This window comes from Pimephales promelas, chromosome 15 (assembly GCF_988280905.1).
Source record: "Pimephales promelas chromosome 15, fPimPro1.hap1.1, whole genome shotgun sequence".
Classification (NCBI taxonomy): domain Eukaryota; kingdom Metazoa; phylum Chordata; class Actinopteri; order Cypriniformes; family Leuciscidae; genus Pimephales; species Pimephales promelas.
Window position 1 is genome coordinate 5,509,298 of NC_142783.1, and position 21,125 is coordinate 5,530,422.

The 21,125-nt window shown below is 38.5% G+C and overlaps 1 protein-coding gene across 1 annotated transcript; it reads right to left on the minus strand.

Annotated features, from left to right (window-relative positions):
- qpct (glutaminyl-peptide cyclotransferase) lies at positions 1 to 20,302 on the minus strand. The gene is made up of 7 exons (XM_039674387.2): positions 20,125 to 20,302; positions 12,200 to 12,346; positions 11,835 to 12,116; positions 5,125 to 5,292; positions 4,596 to 4,695; positions 1,202 to 1,318; positions 1 to 894 (listed from the first exon to the last, which is right to left on the minus strand). The coding sequence occupies exons 1-7, from the start codon at positions 20,215 to 20,217 to the stop codon at positions 716 to 718; spliced, it is 1,086 nt and encodes a 361-aa protein (XP_039530321.1). The 5' UTR covers positions 20,218 to 20,302; the 3' UTR covers positions 1 to 715.
- Positions 20,303 to 21,125: the final 823 nt, after the last annotated feature.

Here is a 21,125-nt window from a genome sequence, read left to right on the forward strand (position 1 = left end):
TGGTTTTACCACTGCTTTGTGAACTGTTTATTAAGCTGTTCTGCTATATATTCAGCTATTTAAAATGGATACGTGTTTAAAGTAACATTTCGGATCTCACTGGAACACATTGACACCTGGAACACATGACGACAGCAGCAGCTCGCAGAATGAAACACTGTGATTCTTTACCAACGCGATCTCACGACCAATTCGTACGAATTCAACGCATGATTAAAAAGTGTCTAATTCGTACGACCTCACTCGTACTAATTCGTACGATTTGTCTAAACCCACGTGATGGTTAGGTTTAGGGGCGGTGTAAGGGGTAGGTCATTCGTACGAATTCATACGAATTGGCCAATTCGTAAAATATGTACGATTTATCAAAACCGTATTAATTCGTACGAGTGAGGTCGTATGAATTGTTACGAATTAGCCACTTTTTAATCATTCGTCGAATTCGTACGACTTGGTCGTGAGATCGGGTTGTTCTTTACACATATGTTTGTTGATTCATAAATCTGTTTACATTTGTCAAAAGTCAAAAAGGCTACACAGTATAAGGCTACAATAAATTCTAATATGTATGATATAAGATATACTGAGTACCAAAATTTGTAAGTATTTCGTTTTGCCGTCATGTCCTGGTCTTTTGTTGCACAGGGACAGGGGCAAAAAACCCACAGTGAACCCTGTATACCGAGTCAGGTACTGATGGTCTGGTTTGGAAAGATTAAGTGCTTTTTTCAGCGATAGGGTTCTGGCTTTTCTTGTTGAGGTACTCAAGAACAAACACCTGCAGGATCTTGTTGAGATTGCCGATGGAGGTACGATCCAAGTTATCCTCGTTGTCATCGAAAGTGTGCCACACCGCAGGGAAAGGAGTCGTGATGAGATGAAGAATCCGGACCCCTGCGAGGGCAGAGAAATGGTGAAGATGATTTCTCCAAGTACAACATCAACATCTTTATTGATCCTGCACCAACATTTCCATCAACCACTCAGATTTGAGAGACACGTTTACAACCAAACCAGGGTTATGTGCTTCTACATCAGTGTTATTCACCTATCATTTCCTGATTTTAGGCTAAGTTATGGGTAGGGTTAGGGATAAGATAAGATAAGGAATTTTCAGACACAAATGTTGTTCCTGGATCAACAAAACCGCGAGGAATATATACATAAGGCCTAAAAGCCTTAATCTCAGGAAGTCTTTTACCTTGGTTGTGGAATGGTATGTGGTCATCCAGAATTAGACCCACATGTAGGCCAGGCCAGAAGTACTGCACCTCATTAGGGTGATTCTCTAGGTGACCGAGCGCATGCAGCCGACGCTCTAGACAACAGAAAAGAGGTTTCCTCTCAATATCAGCTCATTTGGAGTAAACATGTATTATTTTATAAAGGTTAAAGGTGCATTCAGTAGTGTTTTTGTTTATGTTGTGCTTCTCAATATAACAGCCACCTTTGATTATACTGACACCTAGTGGTTTAGATGCAAAAGCACAACGTGAGAGGAGTGGAGCGATTCCCCTATATAGCTAAATCCTTAGTAATGAGGGAAATTCACACTAAGTAACTTTTTATATTTTTTATATATAATATTACCAGTTACAGTATATTTTTGCACCCCTAGTGAATGTGCATCATTGTATGGAATGTGCACTTATAGTGTTCTTTTGAAGTATATAATCAAAAAGCCACTAAAGTGCACTTAAAGAGAAAAAAACATGTAATAATGCCAAATTAACTTTTTTTTACCATTATACACTCACCTAAAGGATTATTAGGAACACCACACTAATACTGTGTTTGACCCCGTTTCGCCTTCAGAACTGCCTTAATTCTATGTGGCATTGATTCAACAAGGTGCTGAAAGCATTCTTTAGAAATGTTGGCCCATATTGATAGGATAGCATCTTGCAGTTGATGGAGATTTGTGCACGAAGCTCCCGTTCCACCACATCCCAAAGATGATCTATTGGGTTGAGATCTGGTGACTGTGGGGGCCATTTTAGTACAGTCAACTCATTGTCATGTTCAACAAACCAATTTGAAATGATTGGAGCTTTGTGACATGGTGCATTATCCTGCTGGAAGTAGCCATCAGAGGATGGGGACATGGTGGCCATAAAGGGATGGACATGGTCAGAAACAATGCTCAGGTAGGCCGTGGCATTTAAACGATGCTCAATTGGCACTAAGGGGCTTAAAGTGTGCCAAGAAAACATCCCCCACACCATTACACCACCACCACCAGCCTGCACAGTGGTAACAAGGCATGATAGATCCATGTTCTCATTCTGTTTACGCCAAATTCTGACTCTACCATCTGAATGACTCAACAGAAATCGAGACTCATCAGACCAGGCAACATTTTTCCAGTCTTCAACTGTCCAATTTTGGTGAGCTCTTGCAAACTGTAGCCTCTTTTTCCTATTAGTAGTGGAGATGAGTGGTACCCGGTGGGGTCTTCTGCTGTTGTAGCCCATCCGCCTCAAGGTTTTGCGTGTTGTGGCTTCACAAATGCTTTGCTGCATACCTCGGTTGTAACGAGTGGTTATTTCAGTCAAAGTTGCTCTTCTATCAGCTTGAATCTGTCGGCCCATTCTTCTCTGACCTCTCGCATCAACAAGGCATTTTCGCCCACAGGACTGCCCCATAATGGATGTTTTTCACTTTTCACACCATTCTTTGTAAACCCTAGAAATGGTTGTGTGTGAAAATCCCAGTAACTGAGCAGATTGTGAAATACTCAGACACCAACAACCATGCCACGCTCAAAATTACTTAAATCACATTTCTTTCCCATTCTGACATTCAGTTTGGAGTTCAGGAGATTGTCTTGACCAGAACCACACCCCTAAATGTGTTGAAGCAACTGCCATGTGATTGGTTGATTAGATAATTGCATTAATGAGAAATTGAACAGGTGTTCCTAATAATCCTTTTGGTGAGTATTTTAAATCACTAGCTACGTTTACATGGACACAATCGGATTGAAATCAATACGATTGATGAATCCGATCAAGGTGTTTACATTAAAAGATAAATCAAGTGATCGGGTTGATATGCGCGTTTGATTCAAAGCGGAATTGATTCTTTGACATGCGCACACTGCACGAATATGCCACTGTTCACGCATAAGCATAACTATTCTCCCCTATTGGTTCTGTATTTGTTTTAAACAACAGACTTAATTTGTAACCGTCTCTGGTCATGATTTGGAGACGATGAGCATGAACCCATTTGCCGTGCTGAGTGTATTTATCACGCAGTAAAACCCCGCGCCCAAAAGTCGTGTGTGGATGAGAATGTAAAACAAGCACTGGTGGGACGTTGTCCTGCTTCACTTTACAGACATGGAGTGAAATGAGAATTTTTTAATAACGGATCATTCATTTATACGACACTTTATTCAACAGGAAGAACAGCTCGCTCCGTGCGTCATACGTCATTACGCTATTGCAACGTCATTGCACATGCGCAGTCCTTTTAGTTTCGGTTTTCAATCCAATCAAGTGTTTACACGTTCTCTCGCAAAAGGAGTAAACCACCCCCTTCAATCGGATCGAAATTCTAGTCGGATCGAGCTCAATCGGATCGATTAAGGTGTTTACATGAAGTTTTTTTAGTCCGATTGAGCCGTCAATCCGATTACAAGGGTCCATGTAAACGCAGCTATTGTTTAATCATGCTTCCAAGAAGTGCAGTTATTTTTGATGTGTTGATTATAGTAGTAGTTGATTATAATTTTAACTGTAGCATGTAACACTACAGTACATTAAATACTTCATTTAAAGTTAATATATTTTTAAATGTACTAAATTGCATCTTCATCATTGCAAATGTGTAATTACAAGTATATTTAAATACAAATGTCAATTAAAATGACATAAAAGTAGATTTTAGTTACAAATAACATAACTGTTGGTCAATGCATGGACAGTACACCGCAACCTAAACAATAGAAGTGAATATGAAATTACACATAATAAGCCCCACTTAGGTGGGTCTCCATTTAATATAGATTTAAACCATTACACATGTATATTCAATAAGTGTCAGATAGTGTCTGAATAAGTTCACACATTAGTAAAATCTATATATGAAGAGTTCAGATGCAAAAGCCTCTAAGTGCCATTTGAAATTTTCTTCTAGAATGATAATTTTTATCAAGCTTGTATATTTAAGTTTAGTGATTTCACTTTAATGGCAATGATAATTACCTATTAATTGTTATTTAAGTTAAATTACTGAACTTAAATATACAAGTTTGATAAAAATCATCATTAAAGAAGAAAATTTCAAATGGCATTTAGAGGCTTATGCATCTGAACTCTTCATTTATTTTTAAAAGTATGCTAAAATGTACTTTTTGTACCAAATACAAATGTACCAAAAACAAAAAACAACAACAACAACAACTGAATGAATGATTCACTGACATATATGGGGAACGTTTGACTCGAACCATTCAAGTATTTGAATCAATTATTTTCTTATGGACATTTGTTTAGACTTATTGTCATCTATAACCAAACCTAACTACATTTATCAGAGGAAAAGAAAGAAATGATGGGACAACAAAATGGAGCAGAAAAATTACTAACCAATTTTTTGCAGTTTGGAAAGCCATCGGGTCGTACTAGAGAACTGATTACCAAAGCGAGGATTAGGACCTCCAATCAAGTCCAGCAGAACAAACAGATCCTGGGGAGAAATTGAATGAATTAAACACTTTAACTGGTTTTGCTGTGTGCTTGCATTCATTTTCTTTAGCCATACATTCACAATATATGATTGTCAATGTCCATTTATGTATATATATATATATACGTATATATATATATATATATATATATATATATATATATATATATATATATACGTATATATACACTGATACAGTGAATGAGGAAGTATGCAAGCACAATTTATCCAAATTATTAGTGAATAACAACTTAAACATTGGTCTGTTCCTCACACAAAATTTAGAAACCCATCACATAAGTCATATGGATCACTTTAATGGACAAGCTAAATATCAAAATATCTCATTTTGTAATCCATAGAGGAATGTAAGTAAGTTTGGCTGTATGTCAACTGTCTTTTTTTGTATTGTTTATGACAGAACTGTACAATGCTGTCGAGCTGGCTAGTGTTGGTGGCTTCTGGTGGATGTGGTGTCGTCGCCATTTTGTTGGCTAGGTGACGAGATCCGTACAGAGAGTCTTCAGAGGTCCACTGATACAGAGCCTCCTCTCCATCAAAGAAGAACAGCTGCAGAGACAGATCTGACCCAGAGTCCTGTGAGGGAAAAACACATATACATACTGCCATCTACTTGTGACACTACAGAATACACACAAATGAAAAAAAAACCAAAAAAAACATTTAAAGGGATACTTCACCTCTGGAATGATGAATGTGCATTTAAAATGGGTCCTTTATGTAGGAGAAATGTGAAATTATTTTTGAATTTGGAGTTTTCTAGACTGAGAAAAGCCAGAAAATGTATTTTTGTCTATGTAAGATACAAGGTAATCAGTGTTGGGAGTAACGCATTACAAAAGTAATACATTACAGTAACATATTACTTTTTGCTGTAACACAGTAGTGTAAGGCATTACTAATCAATTTTCAGTAATATTTTACTCGTTACATGTTCAGTGAGGCTTGTATTACAGTTGTATTACAGTGTATTGTCTGCTTTTACTTCTTAAAGGCAACAGACTATGTGAAAGTTTTAAAGCAGTCTTTTAGTGCCAGTTCAGAGCGGTCGCGTCTGTAACATTGTTTTTTCCTCATAAATGCGAACACGAAAACTAAAATAAAATGAATATTTTAAGTTCTATGGAGACTGGAGAGCCAACCCTTCCTCATCCGATTTGCGCAGTGTAATTACCAGAATTACAAAAAATATATTTTGCCTCCTATTTTTTTCATTTCCCTAATATTAAAAATAAAACATAGACTGATATTTGTCTAATGTCTGGAGTCCTTTGAGGAAGTAGCCTATACGTTTCAATAGATGTATTTTCTGAGAATTTTTATTTCAAGTTTTGACTGCAAATGTTATGTCCATAATGCTCCTTAAGTAGTTTGTGGTGTAGGTCTACGTATTTTATAATGTTAACTTCAAATAATACTAATAGCCTAATTTAAAGATAAGGCAGCATTGGATCTGGACGGTAAGGAGAATAACGCTGGAGTTGGAAGAGGTGTGTCGCGATTCCGTTTCGTGGATCTGAGTCGTGTGGCGAATGGCGATTTCGGTTTCATATTGCATATCGTTACAGCCCCAAAGTTGTTCTACTTAGTTATTTTGGTGAAAGTAACTCAAAAGTAATACATGAGTAATGTAACGCATTACAATTCTGTGACAGTAATATTGTAAGGTAATGAATTACTTTTAAATAACAGTAACAAGTAATACCTAATGTATTACAGTTTGGAAGTAACTTGCACAACACTGAAGGTAATGAAGCCTTTTATACATTGTCGTGTTTCTTTAGAAGTACATAATGGACAAATGAAGTCTTTGGACGCCTCAGATGTAAAGTTATTTGCTGTCAAAGAGACACCAAAATGAATGGGAGTCAATGGAAGGCTACAAGGAGGTGAAGTTCGGCTGCCGCAAGGCTTCAACTTCGGCTGATGGATTACCCGCTTGGTAATTTTTTGCCATTTTAGATCCATTTATTTTTCTCCCAGGATTAACAATTATGTGCTTTTGAAATCTGAAATGTTTCGAAACACTTTGGTCAAAGACAGTCAATGTGTCTGAATCATGTCCGAATATAACAAAAGGGGAACTGAAACAAATGTTTAAATATAAAAACTCATGACTTTGAGTAACAAAGCTTCTACCTAGTGGGGTTTGCTGAATAAGAATCAATCATATTGTAGGAAAAGTATGCGATGAATCATGCCACCATTGCAATGCTTGTATTCTATAAAAACTGTTGTAGAGGGAATCGGATTCTCCCTGAAATTGGTCGGAGATCCTCCGGCCGTGATTAAAACATATCAGAAGGCATTGTCTGGAATCTGTTTAGTTCAGTTATAGGACACTAGACATCTTATTCTCAAGTATAGTGTAAAAAGGGACGAGGCGTCGTCCGACTCGAAGACTGTAGATGCAGTGCTAGAGTATTAAATATTATTAAGTGTCGACTGTAGACACTTTGGAGATGCCAGGTAAACTTAAGTCAGGTGCTTAGGGGAAAATCTACCACATCAAATACATAAAGTAGAAAAAAAATAATAATTAGCTGGATCTAGAATTCAAATGAATTTACCAATCAGTAATACCTTTGATCAGCTCTACCAAACGTGGATGATTTTCCACTAAGAAACGAACATTGTTATTATGTTTTGATTGATACTGTGAAGCTGCTTTGATGCAATCTATATTGACTTCCTTACTTGACTTGGAATTTTTATTTCTAGAAAATATTCAGATCTTTAAAATTGTACTGTCACTCTTTGCTTGGTCGTATTCTGACCTTGACGCTGAAAAAGTCCTTTTAGGCAAGTCATGCCACTCGGCCGCCATCTTGGCAACGCCTCCGGGCAGCTATTCCGTACATAACAAGACCAGGCTCTATCTAACTGAATGGGCAGAGAGTCAAAGCTGCACTTTCACTGGTCACCAGGACATAAAAACTGCATGTATAGAAACAGCAGTAACATATAATAATAAAAATAAAATAAATAAAAAAAAAATCGCTGAAAAAGTTTGATGACTTTGCCGTAAAATAAGGTTATACTTTTACTGCACATGCGCAAGGGTTCTCTCGCTCTCTGTCGCGCGTGCGCTGCACAGTTTGAAACACATGCTGCATCCCAATTCGCATAGATACAGTCGGTTGGTCTGGGAGCGCCCCCGGGAACGCCCCGTCACGTGGTGTGAATTTAGCCCGTGGGGGAAAACATTGCCTTGGCGCTCATTGAAATACATGGGACAATCATGCCGAAGAGTTGCTGTGTCGTTTTCTGTACCACCAATAAACTAACAAATTATAAATTGAAGTTCTACAGCCTTTCTTACATACATGCAGAACCGGATAGGAGGACAAAATGGCAAAATTAATCATATCTTATTAGATTACTGTGTGAGTAGAGGTCCCTGTGTGATATAGTAGTAGATGTTTAACTCGTATTAGGCAGTGGGCCAGATTTGTCTGACTTTACATCCCTTACGAAAAAGAACTATAGTAATCCTATGGCTATTCCCAGATAGCCGACTGACATTGAATCAACGTGGAAATATGACATCGAAACAACGTTGATCTGACATTGTTTTGCTCATTGAATTAACGTTGAACCAACGTCAGACGCGTCATTCTTTCAAAACTAACGGAAAATCAACTTGAAATCAACGTGTTGTTTCAACATTATGAAAGCAAACCAATTTTCGATTTTCATTTAGCTTTGAAGAATGCCGCGTCTGACGTTGGTTCAACGTTAATTCGATGAGCAAAATCAACGTTGTTTCAATGTCATGAGAGACGTTGTTTCCACGTTGATTCAATGTCAGTTTGCTGTCTGGGTTAGTATTCTATAGTAGTGTATAATACTTCTGTGATGTTCTTTAATACCTCTATACTTCTAGGCTATGTCCCAAAATACTATAGTATTCATATAGTATTCACGTTACTATAATATTTTGTCCTAAAATACTACAAGATTCCTTTAGTTGTTTTTCATAAGGGATGTCTCAGTCACATTAGCGTTATTAGCTGAAGGTTATCAGACTGCAGTCTGTGAGAATTCGGATAACTGTCAGCAAAGTCCCTCTGCAACTTCGTAGCGACTACTACTGATCACCGTTTTACAAAAGGATTAATAGTTTGGAGTGAAGCATACGTGCAATTGGTAAGTAACATGGTTTTATGGACTTATAGTAACTTATACGCAAGTTGATTGAGTAATAGGCTTGTGTTGCAGCTTCCGCGATGTCTGGAGATTCAACCAGATAACAATAGTCTGGAAACGACACCTCCGGCCATTTGGTTGGGTCATTGACCCAGTTTTTAATTAAATAAGGGCAATCATAACCTACAGTTAATTTTGCAATGTACCGTTGCCGGTCGGCAGGCATAAATGACTCGCAATATGACATTTTTGTCATTCAAATACATAGGATGGTCGCGCTGCTTTCCCCCACGCCGACCACGCCCCCCAACTATGACGCGTTGCCGACTGTATCTATACTATCCGTCCTAAATAGTATTCGAAAACAGAATTAGTACATCCCAAATCGTAGTATGTTGAAATGAGTGTTTCAAAGATACCCGGATGGTCTACTATATCCGGTCAGAATCCGAAGTGTAGATCGATGCACACTCTAACGGCTGATATTGACCACAAACCATTGCGCGTTGGATGAGGATTCGGTTAGAGAACTACAAACACGAGTAAAAAGTGTTAAAAAACTACAGACACGGAGTCCCCGCGGTTGTGTAGAGAGGTTTAGATAAAGAGCTTTGAGTGATTAATTATCAGTATCTAACCTGACGAAAATGAATTTATTCAATGTTGTCCACATTATATTGCATTTGCAGCAGCACTGTGAACTTTTGTAAAGACACAGCTATTACATTTTAAATGCATCATTATATTCAAATTGCAAACACGAGGAGAGTCTCTGCATGAAAGACACGATTGGCAGATGAACGCCCTCTCCGAAACGGTAGGAAATAAAATTAGATAGAATAGAGGATTTTAACTGTGACAAGATGATTGACAGGGCAGTTTATGGTGACAGGATGCACGCAGCACGCCAACAGAGCTGTCCGTTAAAGATGACGTGATAGTATGTCTCAAAGCTTGCCTACTCTTTTGCTACACACTCAAAAGTATGTACTTTTTCTTCACAAAAAGAGACATACTTTTAGGGCGTAGTATAAGTAAGCGAATTGGGACGCAGCAACAGTATGTGCGCGCTCTTGCTTGCTCGCTCTAGATTCTGGGAGATTTGAACTACAGTATTGTGATTAATTAACTACGTTTCACTTGAATTAATCTGCCACCAACTTTCAATCGCTCTGATGAGCGGCGGCACGGCTGCAGGAGATTACACAAAAAAACGGACACTTTTCAAAGTCTGTGATTGTAGCGCCTACTAGCGGCAAAAGGCAGTAAATACACCCTAAATTTTAAAAACCACATTCTGGTTGATTACCTACTGTAATTTGCGGGCATCAGCGAGCCGCTATCAATCTGCAGGAGACACAAGGAACTTCTGGGAGACTTGTATTGGGATGTCTGATATTTACACAACGCACACATACACTGCATATCAAATCTGCCACCTTTTCAAACAGTCAAGTATTTAAATGTTTCCCAGCTTGACCGTTGAAAGCAGACGATTGGCTGTCCTCCAGCGGGAGGGGCGGGGCATTTGCATACAACCGACATCTTTGGTGTTATGGGTTTTCCCTATACATAAGGATTGAGGAAGTGGCATGTCTCTATATAAATAGTCTCTGGCGCTGGCTAGGCAGAACTTTGGATCATTTAACATAAGTTGTGTACGTGACCATTCAGCAAGATTTATCCACAAGTTTCCTACGCCCCATGAGGCCTTGCGTCAAAAGTGGGCGCGACTTCCGGTTTGAAGTAAACAATGCGCTACTTGACATGCTTGACACTCGTTCATTCAACGGTTGACAGTCATTCAAGTTATAGCGATCCAAACTAGCTAACGATGTGGGAACACAACCTCAACGAAATTCAAAAGGGTGAAATAACAGTACCTTTACCCTCCGCAGTAGTTGATTGGGAGTATTATAATAACATTATTAATAATCAATACTCATCAAGGCATGGTGACAGACAGTTGTGCGAGCTGACAAACAATTAAAATAAGAAATACACACTTAGTCATTGTGCTTTGGAGTTTATTCAAAATTATAAATTAATGTGCTGCTTGAATACATTAACTGGCACATTTGGTATTCTGTCAACACAGGCTTTGATCCTGAGTTTAGGTGTAACATCAGTAGCGAACAGCCAATCACATGCTGATAGAGTTTATAGAATATTAAGATTTTAAACAAATGTACACAGGAAGATTCGTCGTCTTTTGGGAGGTTGATGGAAACTTCAGTTGTTGGCAGGATCACTCTGATTTCGTTTTCAGCTTATGTTCAAAACAATCCCGTTTAAGCCACTGAACTAGTTTAGTCCGGTTATACATACAACCGCAAACAGCACATGTTGTCCCTGAGCTCCGTAACGACATCTCTCATAAAGATTTGCGTCTTTAAATAGTAAAATAATTTTCCGAAAAACAGCTAGCCTCTTCGCTAACTAACACACAAAATACCATTGGAATGCTACTTCCGCCGCCTCACCGGAAGTTTCACCCACTTTATTTTTTACATGAGCGCCCCTCGGAAACTTGTGGATATGCCCTCAGTTTCTCTTTACGCTTGTTTTCTTTATCAGGTAGGTGTAGATGCCAGGCCACTCAACCAGAGCTAATCCTGTCAGATCGTCCATCCATGAGTGTGTACGGGTCGGCCAATCTGCTTCTGTCTATTAAAGTGAACTTTTTTTAATGAAAATTGCGGTCCTGGGCAGTGAGCGACCTTACATATTAAGATAAAATTAGATTTCCTCAAGTCATTGTTAAAAAACAAGCTTTCAATACTGGCTAGCCAGGGGAACGGTTTTGCCTCCACCTAAGCTCCGCCCACAAAAAAGTCACAATGTTTATAAAAACAAGTGACTGTTTTTTGCAGTCAAAAAAAAAAAATCTTAAAACAAAAAATCTAGATAGACATTAAATGATGACCTTACTAATCGACAAGTCCCATCCCTGTTTTCTGTGAACATACCTTCAGGGTCTTTAGTTCGTCATCTTGGGCTCTTGCCAATTCCAACATCATTGAGCAGGGGACAGCAGAATCCGTTGCTCCGAGGAACTCACGGCCGTCCCATTGTGGAGGGTAGTATTTGGAGTCTAAGTGGCAGCCCAGCACCAACTGACGTTTTGCAGCAGGGTTGAGAGTAGCAATTATGTTGGTAAAGGGAAGTTGGCCGTAAGGAGTATGAGAATAGAAGGCGTCCTCTGTCACTTCCCACCCGGCATTCATCGAGCCGAGGGTTGATTTAATATGCTGAAGAGAGAGAAACTCACACACTGACTACACTGTCACATTCAAACGTGAGATTTCAGACACACTCACACACGCATACGGACCTCCCGAACTTGTTGGCTTCCGGTTGAACCAGGGTACCGCACAACAAGCATAGTCTTCAGGTCTTTCTGCCACATTCGGTCCAGATCGGTATGAGATATGACACTGCTCAGTTCACTGGAGCTCAGTGTGGTTGCTGCATGTTTTAGCTGAGGAGAAAAGGAATTACAAATTGTATTAATTTCTTTATTACACAGTGGGTTTTTGCAGATGCTGCTCATTAACAGTGTTGGGAGTAACGCATTACAAAAGTAATACATTACAGTAACATATTACTTTTTGCTGTAACGCAGTAGTGTAAGGCATTACTAATCAATTTTCAGTAATATTTTACTCGTTACATGTTCAGTGAGGCTTGTATTACAGCTGTATTATTGTCTGCTTTTACTTCTTAAAGGCAACAGACTATGTGAAAGTTTTAAAGCAGTCTTTTAGTGCCAGTTCAGAGCGGTCGCGTCTGTAAGATTGTTTTTTCCTCATAAATGCGAACACGAAAAATAAAATAAAATGAATATTTTAAGTTCTATGGAGACTGGAGAGCCAACCCTTCCTCATCCGATTTGCGCAGTGTAATTAACAGAATTACAAAAAATATATTTTGCCTCCTATTTTTTTGTTACGCATGAATGTGTGTCTTTTCCCTAATATTAAAAATAAAACATAGACTGATATTTGTCTAATGTCTGGAGTCCTTTAAGGAAGTAGCCTATATACGTTTCAATACATGTAATTTCTGAGAATTTTTATTTCAAGTTTTGACTGCAAATGTCATGTCCATAATGCTGGACTTCCCCAATTTTTAAATAATTTATCCTCAACTAGTTTTGTGGTGTAGGTCTACGTATTTTATAATGTTAACTTCAAATAATACTAATAGCCTAATTTAAAGATAAGGCAGCATTGGATCTGGACGGTAAGGAGAATAACGCTGGAGTTGGAAGAGGTGTGTCGCGATTCTGTAGGTTCGTGGATCTGAGTCGTGTGGCGAATCGCGATTTCGGTTTCATATTGCATATCGTTACAGCCCAAAAGTTAAGTTCTACTTAGTTATTTTGGTGAAAGTAACTCAAAAGTAATACATGAGTAATGTAACGCATTACAATTCTGGGACAGTAATATTGTAAGGTAATGAATTACTTTTAAATAACAGTAACAAGTAATACCTAATGTATTACAGTTTGGAAGTAACTTGCACAACACTGCTCATTAACCTTCATCCATATGAGCTTGTGATGTGTGTTCACTTCTTTCACTGTTTCTTTGTTGTGTGCATTCATACCTGTGAGCAGTGTTGTGGTTGAGACCAGCATATTCGGGTCTGTGTAAAGTAAACTAGAAGATATACACTGCATCCGAAATCGATTATTTCCCTACAGTATAGTTTGTGAAAAACAGTACGCCAAAAGAGTGGCATGTCCGAATAGTATTTGAAAATCCAGTGCCTGGATGACCTTCTACTTCTGTCGAGATTCTGAAGCGTGCATTCGATGGACACTTTACTTTCTCATGAGGACATGGGAGAGGATTTGTGAATTGCAGTGAAGCGACGCAACTGGTGCGATATGCAGGTCACATGACATTAACAACATGGCAAATGTAATATGTCCGAAATTCATTCATACTAGCCATATTCATACTATACAGAGCATACTTTTTTTAGCGGTCACAAATTAAATTCAAATGTAGAACCTACACAGACAGTATCAATTTTGGATGCAGCGACAGTCTTGACATATCGCACCAGAAGTCGGTCGATTATGAGTTACGAGTCCGCATCCACATGCTCCTGACAAGACCAAGATCATTGAAATATGGTCCGAGTCCAAGACCATATTTTCATAGTCTCTGTTTTGCCATGGACTCGACTCAGATTCAACCCTCTTCTGGTCTCGGTCTCGACTTGGACTTAAATGGAGATGATACTCACTGCAGAACATGAAATCTTGGGGGAGGAGTTGGATCTGGATCTCCTACCTTACATATACCTAAATCCACCCATCTCCACCCCCTGATCCCTAATCCCACCCCTAATCCTACACATCTTAGATCTGGATCCAACTCCGCCCTGGCTCTCGTGTACTGCAGTAAGGTGCTACTGCTTAAAGGGACACTTCCCCCATTTGCATTAAGTTTTGTGTCTTTAGAAACCCAGTCATATTTTTGAATGGTCATGGTTTATTCCCTTATTTTCCCCTGAGATGGGAGAAATAAGAATTTAAGTCTTTTACTTCCTGATTATCATGACGTAAAAATCGTCATTTTGCGTCTCGATAAGCAGGAAGTCATATTTCATTAAAATCTGTATAGACTACAAACATTAGCTCATCATTATTCCAGGGTGTTGGACCCACTCACCCTACAAGCCTATTACAGATCAGTGGGTGGGACTTCACTTGCAGAGACTGAAATCAATATCCGCCATCTTGTTTGGAAGCTAAGCCAACAAGCGCCGTGGAGACAGGAAGTTATGACAATGACGGAAGAAACTAAACATGATATGGAAGAAGAGGATTTTGAGATTCTGCAGCTTGAATTCGATGTTCGTGGCTATCTTTACGAGTAGCAGTATAGTGAAGAGCAGCTGCTCATGGAGGAACCGGAGGCGGCTGCCTGTCGCGGTCAAGAAGCCCGGACTGGGTTGAGCTGGGCGGACTGCTGTTGTCCGTGCTCTCGCTGCGTGCTACGGCCTACGGAAACAGAGTCCGTCTGCTGCAGAGAATTTCAATGATGGCAATTTCTCCTGGAGGAAATCTCTGAATCAGACGAGCACATGGACGTTTGTGTTGTGATAGTTTCGCCTGACAGAACATTCAGGTATCATACAGTAATTCACCAAACAGAAATAAATACAAACGAGGAGTAATTCACTAATAATTTGCCAATGTAACGTGAACATTGTTGTTGTGGGAAGAAGGAGGCAGGAACCGACGAACTTTTACACATTTTAATAGTAAAATGAACAAATAGAAAACGAAAGTATAAGCCAGCAGCCCCTCATTGACGACTGCTGTAACGTTACACACAACACAATCTGCCGTCGTCGCTCCCCATTTTATGCTTTCGCTCCTCCGTGAGAGACGCGAGACCGGCGCGTGCCTCACAGGTGTCTTTCATTATCACTCACGCCACCGGCCTCGCCGTCCTCTTACGTCCCTCGCCCTCGATCGTCCTGCTCGCCACAGCCAACTAGACATTTTGTGTGAAATGAATTTCAAACTCTGGTGACAGCTAACGTTAGCCTTGTAGACGGAAGAGTGAATTCTCTGTTCGCGCTGTTCCGGATTAGTGGGTGTGGCTTGCGGAGCTGTGCAATGCGGTGCATTGTGGGACTTGTAGTCCTTCATACAAATGCGCCCCTCGGTTATTTTCTGTCTTTTCTCGGTGAAGAAGGCACCAAATTAAAAAAAATTATTTTACATTTCGACTACATATATGATCCACTTTCAATAAAGATTAATGTTGCAATGGGTGAAATGCTCCTTTAAATGAGCTGGTCTCTACAACACTGCTTTCACTGCATTCTTCAAGATTATCAGTAGAGTCAATCTTCCCTCTCTTTTATAGCTGACATGCCTCTCTCTAAAGCACATTGTAATACAGGGAAAAAATATGGAGCATAACAAAAGAAACCCATAACAGGTTGAGTGGCGTAGTAGAGTGTCAGGCTGGTGGTGTTAGCTTTTGACAAGACTTACTCGAGTTTGAATCGGGTCATTTCTGAACTCATTCTCCCCCCTTTTTCCCTTTGCAAATCAGCTCAGAAAGGTGATTAAAAGTGCCTAATTAACAGTGTTGGGAGTAACGCATTACAAAAGTAATACATTCCAGTAACATATTACTTTTTGCTGTAACGCAGTAGTGTAAGGCATTACTAATCAATTTTCAGTAATATTTTACTCGTTACATGTTCAGTGAGGCTTGTATTACAGTGTATTGTCTGCTTTTACTTCTTAAAGGCAACAGACTATGTGAAAGTTTTAAAGCAGTCTTTTAGTGCCAGTTCAGAGCGATCGCGTCTGTAACATTGTTTTTTCCTCATAAATGCGAACACGAAAACTAAAATAAAATGAATATTTTAAGTTCTATGGAGACTGGAGAGCCAACCCTTCCTCATCCGATTTGCGCAGTGTAATTAACAGAATTACAAAAAATATATTTTTTTTGTCACGCATGAATGTGTGTCTTTTCCCTAATATTAAAAATAAAACATAGACTGATATTTGTCTAATGTCTGGAGTCCTTAGAGGAAGTAGCCCATATACGTTTAAATACATATATTTTTCTGAGAATTTTTATTTCAAGTTTTGACTGCAAATGTCATGTCCATAATGCTCCTTAACTAGTTTTGTGGTGTAGGTCTACGTATTTTATAATGTTAACTTCAAATAATACTAATAGCCTAGTTTAAAGATAAGGCATTGGATCTGGACGGTAAGGAGAAAAACGCTGGGAGTTGGAAGAGGTGTGTCGCGATTCTGTTCGTGGATCTGAGTCGTGTGGCGAATCGCGATTTCGGTTTCATATTGCATATCGTTACAGCCCAAAAGTTAAGTTCTACTTAGTTATTTTGGTGAAAGTAACTCAAAAGTAATACATGAGTAATGTAACGCATTACAATTCTGGGACAGTAATATTGTAAGGTAATGAATTACTTTTAAATAACAGTAACAAGTAATACCTAATGTATTACAGTTTGGAAGTAACTTGCACAACACTGCTAATTAATAGTGGGAGTAGAGTGTTTAGCGGGTAGAGTTAGGAGTAGGAGAGGGCTTAAGGGACGGGGACAACTAATGTCCCAATAAGACAGCATTCATTTATGATTTCAATCAATGTAATCATATACACTGAATAGCCTATAATATTATTTCATACTATTTTTTAATGTCCTACAATACACTTGTCACGATTAGATCCAAGGAAGATGGAGATGATTGAAGAGTAACAAGTTTGTTTAATAAATAACTCCAGCCGGCAAGAGAGCGTGCAACCCGCAAACAATACCGGACGCTAGACAGAACACAGGCAGGAACTTAAATACACAGTGGCGATTAATTAAACGACTAGCAGCTGTGATGAATGTAATTAGTGTCCATAGTGACAGATAGTGGTGGGAAACAGACAAGGTAAATGGACTGCATGTATATAGCGCTTTCACAGAAAGTCTTGCTCATGGACACCTTGATACTTGGTCAGGTGGAACTGAGGATTGAAACACCAACCTTCCGGTTTGTAGAGAACCTACGTGAACCACTGAGCCACTGCCGCCCCACTGAGATAGTGGTGGGAAACACAGACAAGAAAACACATGAAAACTAAACTAAAATACTAAAAAATCTGATAATTTGTTAGTAACTGGATTGATGGCTTAATCAGATTGAAAAGCCTTCAGGTAAACACCTCAATCAAGCTATTCGGACATATTTGTCAGCTTTTCTTTTAGGTATGTCATCAAGACAAAAGGACAATTAAACTCACAGTAGCTCCAGTGATATTATAGCGTTGGCTTTCATCATAATTTTGAGTCTGATATTGCTTTTATAACACTTCAGTAAGCGTAAAGTAACTTCTTTTTTTGATATACGTTTCCAAAGCAGAACGAACCGCTGCATCCCTGAGCACAGTATTTTGAAGAAAATGGCTGAGTGAACCATTCAATGACTCATTCATAAAGTCACTTTATTGCCACCGACTGGCGTAAAATCCCTACTTAAACATCACAGGATTAAACGGTTAAGACATTGCTCTGCCAATCACATTTAAAGACCGAAGCTAACTAACTAACACATTTATGTAATTTGACAATTGTGATTAAAGAGATCTGCTGCAATAAATCCCATACATGCAAACTGATGAACATAATAACTACAAGACCAATTCAGTTTTAATTATTTAGTGTTAATGCATTAACTATTACAAAAATGTGTCATTAAATGTTACAATCGATTGAGAGTCCTGGCTGTAATCCTTTCTCCTATAGACCTTATTCAGAGCATGCAGCGCCATGACAGGTATGAAAGTGAGTCTGTGAGGGATAGACTTACAGTGTTTCCAACGGCATCCGCTGTAAAAAGCTGAATAAAGCTCCTAGATTACGTACAATTTTCATTGTCGGGAGTTTTTTGTTAACTGAAATTTCTTGGAAAGATATTTTTCCAGTGTTTCATGAGCAGAACAATCCGAAAACACATTAAATAACAGTACACCCCATTGAAGAGATGCATGTCTATACATCACAGCCTCGCTTTCATTCTCAATAAAAATCAAAGATAGATGGCGCTACCGTGAATAAGGCGTATACCAGTTAAATGTGCAGAGTCAGACCACTATACATGTACAGTCTGTTTGAACAATGGAAGACAATGGGGGGAGGGGAATACTACTGGTAAATAGTGTGCGGAAACCAATTTTCGCATGTAACTTCAAATACTAAAATGAATACCTCAACTTATAATTCGAATTGGATGACAGACTATAAAATCTAATTGGTTTACAATGAATGAAACATTTTCTTCTTCATTTTCTTTACAAAAAACAAAAGTAAAGTAGATCTTTTTAACATTTTAAAGCTTGAACAACTAGTGACGTCCTCTGCACGCTTCTGTGTCACTTCAATTGTGCTTCACAACAAACTAACATTTATGTCATGCAATTTCAATTTCATACAACTATCGTTTTGCTTCAAAAGACATATTCATCCATTGGGATCGTATATGGATTATATTGTATTATATGGATTATTTTTCTAAAAATCTTTATTTGTGTTCACCTTAAGAAAGAAAGTCACATACATCTGGGATGGCATGAGGGTGAGTAAAAGATGACTGATTGGCTGTACCCTTATAGCTGGCTGAGGCATCTTCCATGCAATTAATCTAGAATGTTCTTTACACAATAACAAAAACTTACAATACAACCTAATTCAGTGACTGCAGTCAAAAAAACATTTTTTGATTACATCAAAAAACATGATGATTATAGTCTTGCTTAATGTTAATGTTGCAATCAAACTAGTATAGTCTTGTTTGTAGGATAAATTATACACTGCATATGTCTAGAGGGTAATTATGTGCTCAAACTACACTATACATGGCAACAGAAGGGCTCTGAAATGAGCTAGAGGACATTCACAGAGCCAGAAAGGCTTCTGGTTATATGATATTTCTTGACTAATAATGTTAAGATGAATAGAAATATAATTAAACTACTGCTTTAAACACTATATTGATCTTCTGATGACATTTCGTTTTGTTTGGTCTCAAAGTCCAATTGTTCTTGTGCTGTGATTATTGATTCTTCTACAAAATCTTACTTAATGAAACTAGCTTGTTTTGAACAACACAGAAGTAAAAAATGTTTTATACAAAAAAGTGTGTGTCAAGGTGAGGAAAATAAGATTATAAAAGATTATGCCACTGTATAACTGGCCCTTTTTAGTTATCTGATCACTTGCTGAAAAGCAATAGTGCAACAGAAGCATCATTCAAAGAAATTTTCCCAACATACTGATCTGCCATCTTTAGACTTGAACAAACGGAATTAATTCAAAAGAGTTTGAAAGTCTGTATTAAGATATCCAGCTGATGGATCAATGATGGGGATCTTGCTCCCATAGCAACCAGACAATGAGAGACAGGCTGAGCAACATGAACCGAGTCAGATGCGAGTCACCAGATCATGTACTTGTAAAGCCATGAAGCAAATTAACCTTACTTTCCTCAGTCAGTTAACTTTAAGCGATCACTGGCACGATTCTATTGGATATTTAAAAAAAAAAAAAATGAATTTTTGGTATGCATTAAATAAACAGACATAAATTCCCTAATCTGAAAACACCAACCCTTCGTGAGAAAAAAAATACACAGAATTCATGAATAATTCTAACTCAACATTGTTTGATATCTATTCTTTGTGTAAAGATTGCTACCTTCTCCTCCTGCCAGGGAACAGTGTCGCAGCTCGTCAGAGTCAATATGATGCCAATGAATGCCAGTCTCGCGGTCCAGCGTCGTTCGGCCATCTCATCTCCTCAGTTCTGTTCTCACGACGCTCTCTCTCTCTCTCACACACACACACGCAAACACACACTCCACACAACTCCGATCATGTGAGAGAACGCTTTACAAACCCTACTATGGCGAACGCCTCGCTTATGAATATTAATAACGTTCAGTGACGCTCGGCAAACTGATTGGCTTGAACGGAAGTCATTGCGTTGAAGGCTTAGCTCATGAATATTAATCAAAGGCAACCAACCAAGGTCAGCGACGCTTTATTAATATTCATGATGAGCTACAACTTCGATTCGGCACAAAGAGCCAGATGTTGTCGAGCGCTGGACGTTTTTTTTTTTGTTAACTTAATTCACCTTCTTTTCCTGTTCTTAAATAAAGAAACAATTTATATACATTTTCTTTGTACTGGATTCTGTGTATTACAGGTTCCATTTAAGGTATAGTTCACCCTAAAATATAAATATATTGCCATCACTTACCCTCAAGTTGTTCCAAACCTCTACGCGTTTCTTCCTTCTGTTGAACACAGGAGATATTTTAATGTCGGTAACCAGACAGTGACGGCACCCATTGGCTTACAAAGTATTTTTGTCAGTAGTATTTTATCTTACTATGGAGGTAACCTCAGCTGTCTGGTTACCCACAATAAAGATAAAAAACAACATTATAAAATAAAAACAATGAATAAAGATAATATTATAAACTGACTCATATGTACGCTACAATAACGCAGAGTAAAATAATTCAGAGCTTAACTGCAGTTGTTTATTTAGTAGGCCATATATAGAATACTATTTAAGAAAACTGCATATTAGTGATCCTAAAAATAATGTCAGTGATCTGGTAGGCCTAACATGCAGGGGATTTTCAACTCTAAATAACTTTATGGGACAGTTCGCCTGAGCTATCTCAG

What these genes read in the sequence shown, in the direction of transcription:
- qpct (XM_039674387.2), bottom strand. Translation starts at nt 20,217, where the DNA reads ATGGCCGAACGACGCTGGACCGCGAGACTGGCATTCATTGGCATCATA. An exon ending in ACGAACTAAAGACCCTGAAG is followed by an intron (nt 5,293 to 11,834) that starts GTATGTTCACAG and finishes TTTCCCTCACAG; the next exon opens with GACTCTGGGTCAGATCTGTC. An exon ending in CTAGCCAGCTCGACAGCATT is followed by an intron (nt 4,696 to 5,124) that starts GTACAGTTCTGT and finishes ATTTCTCCCCAG; the next exon opens with GATCTGTTTGTTCTGCTGGA.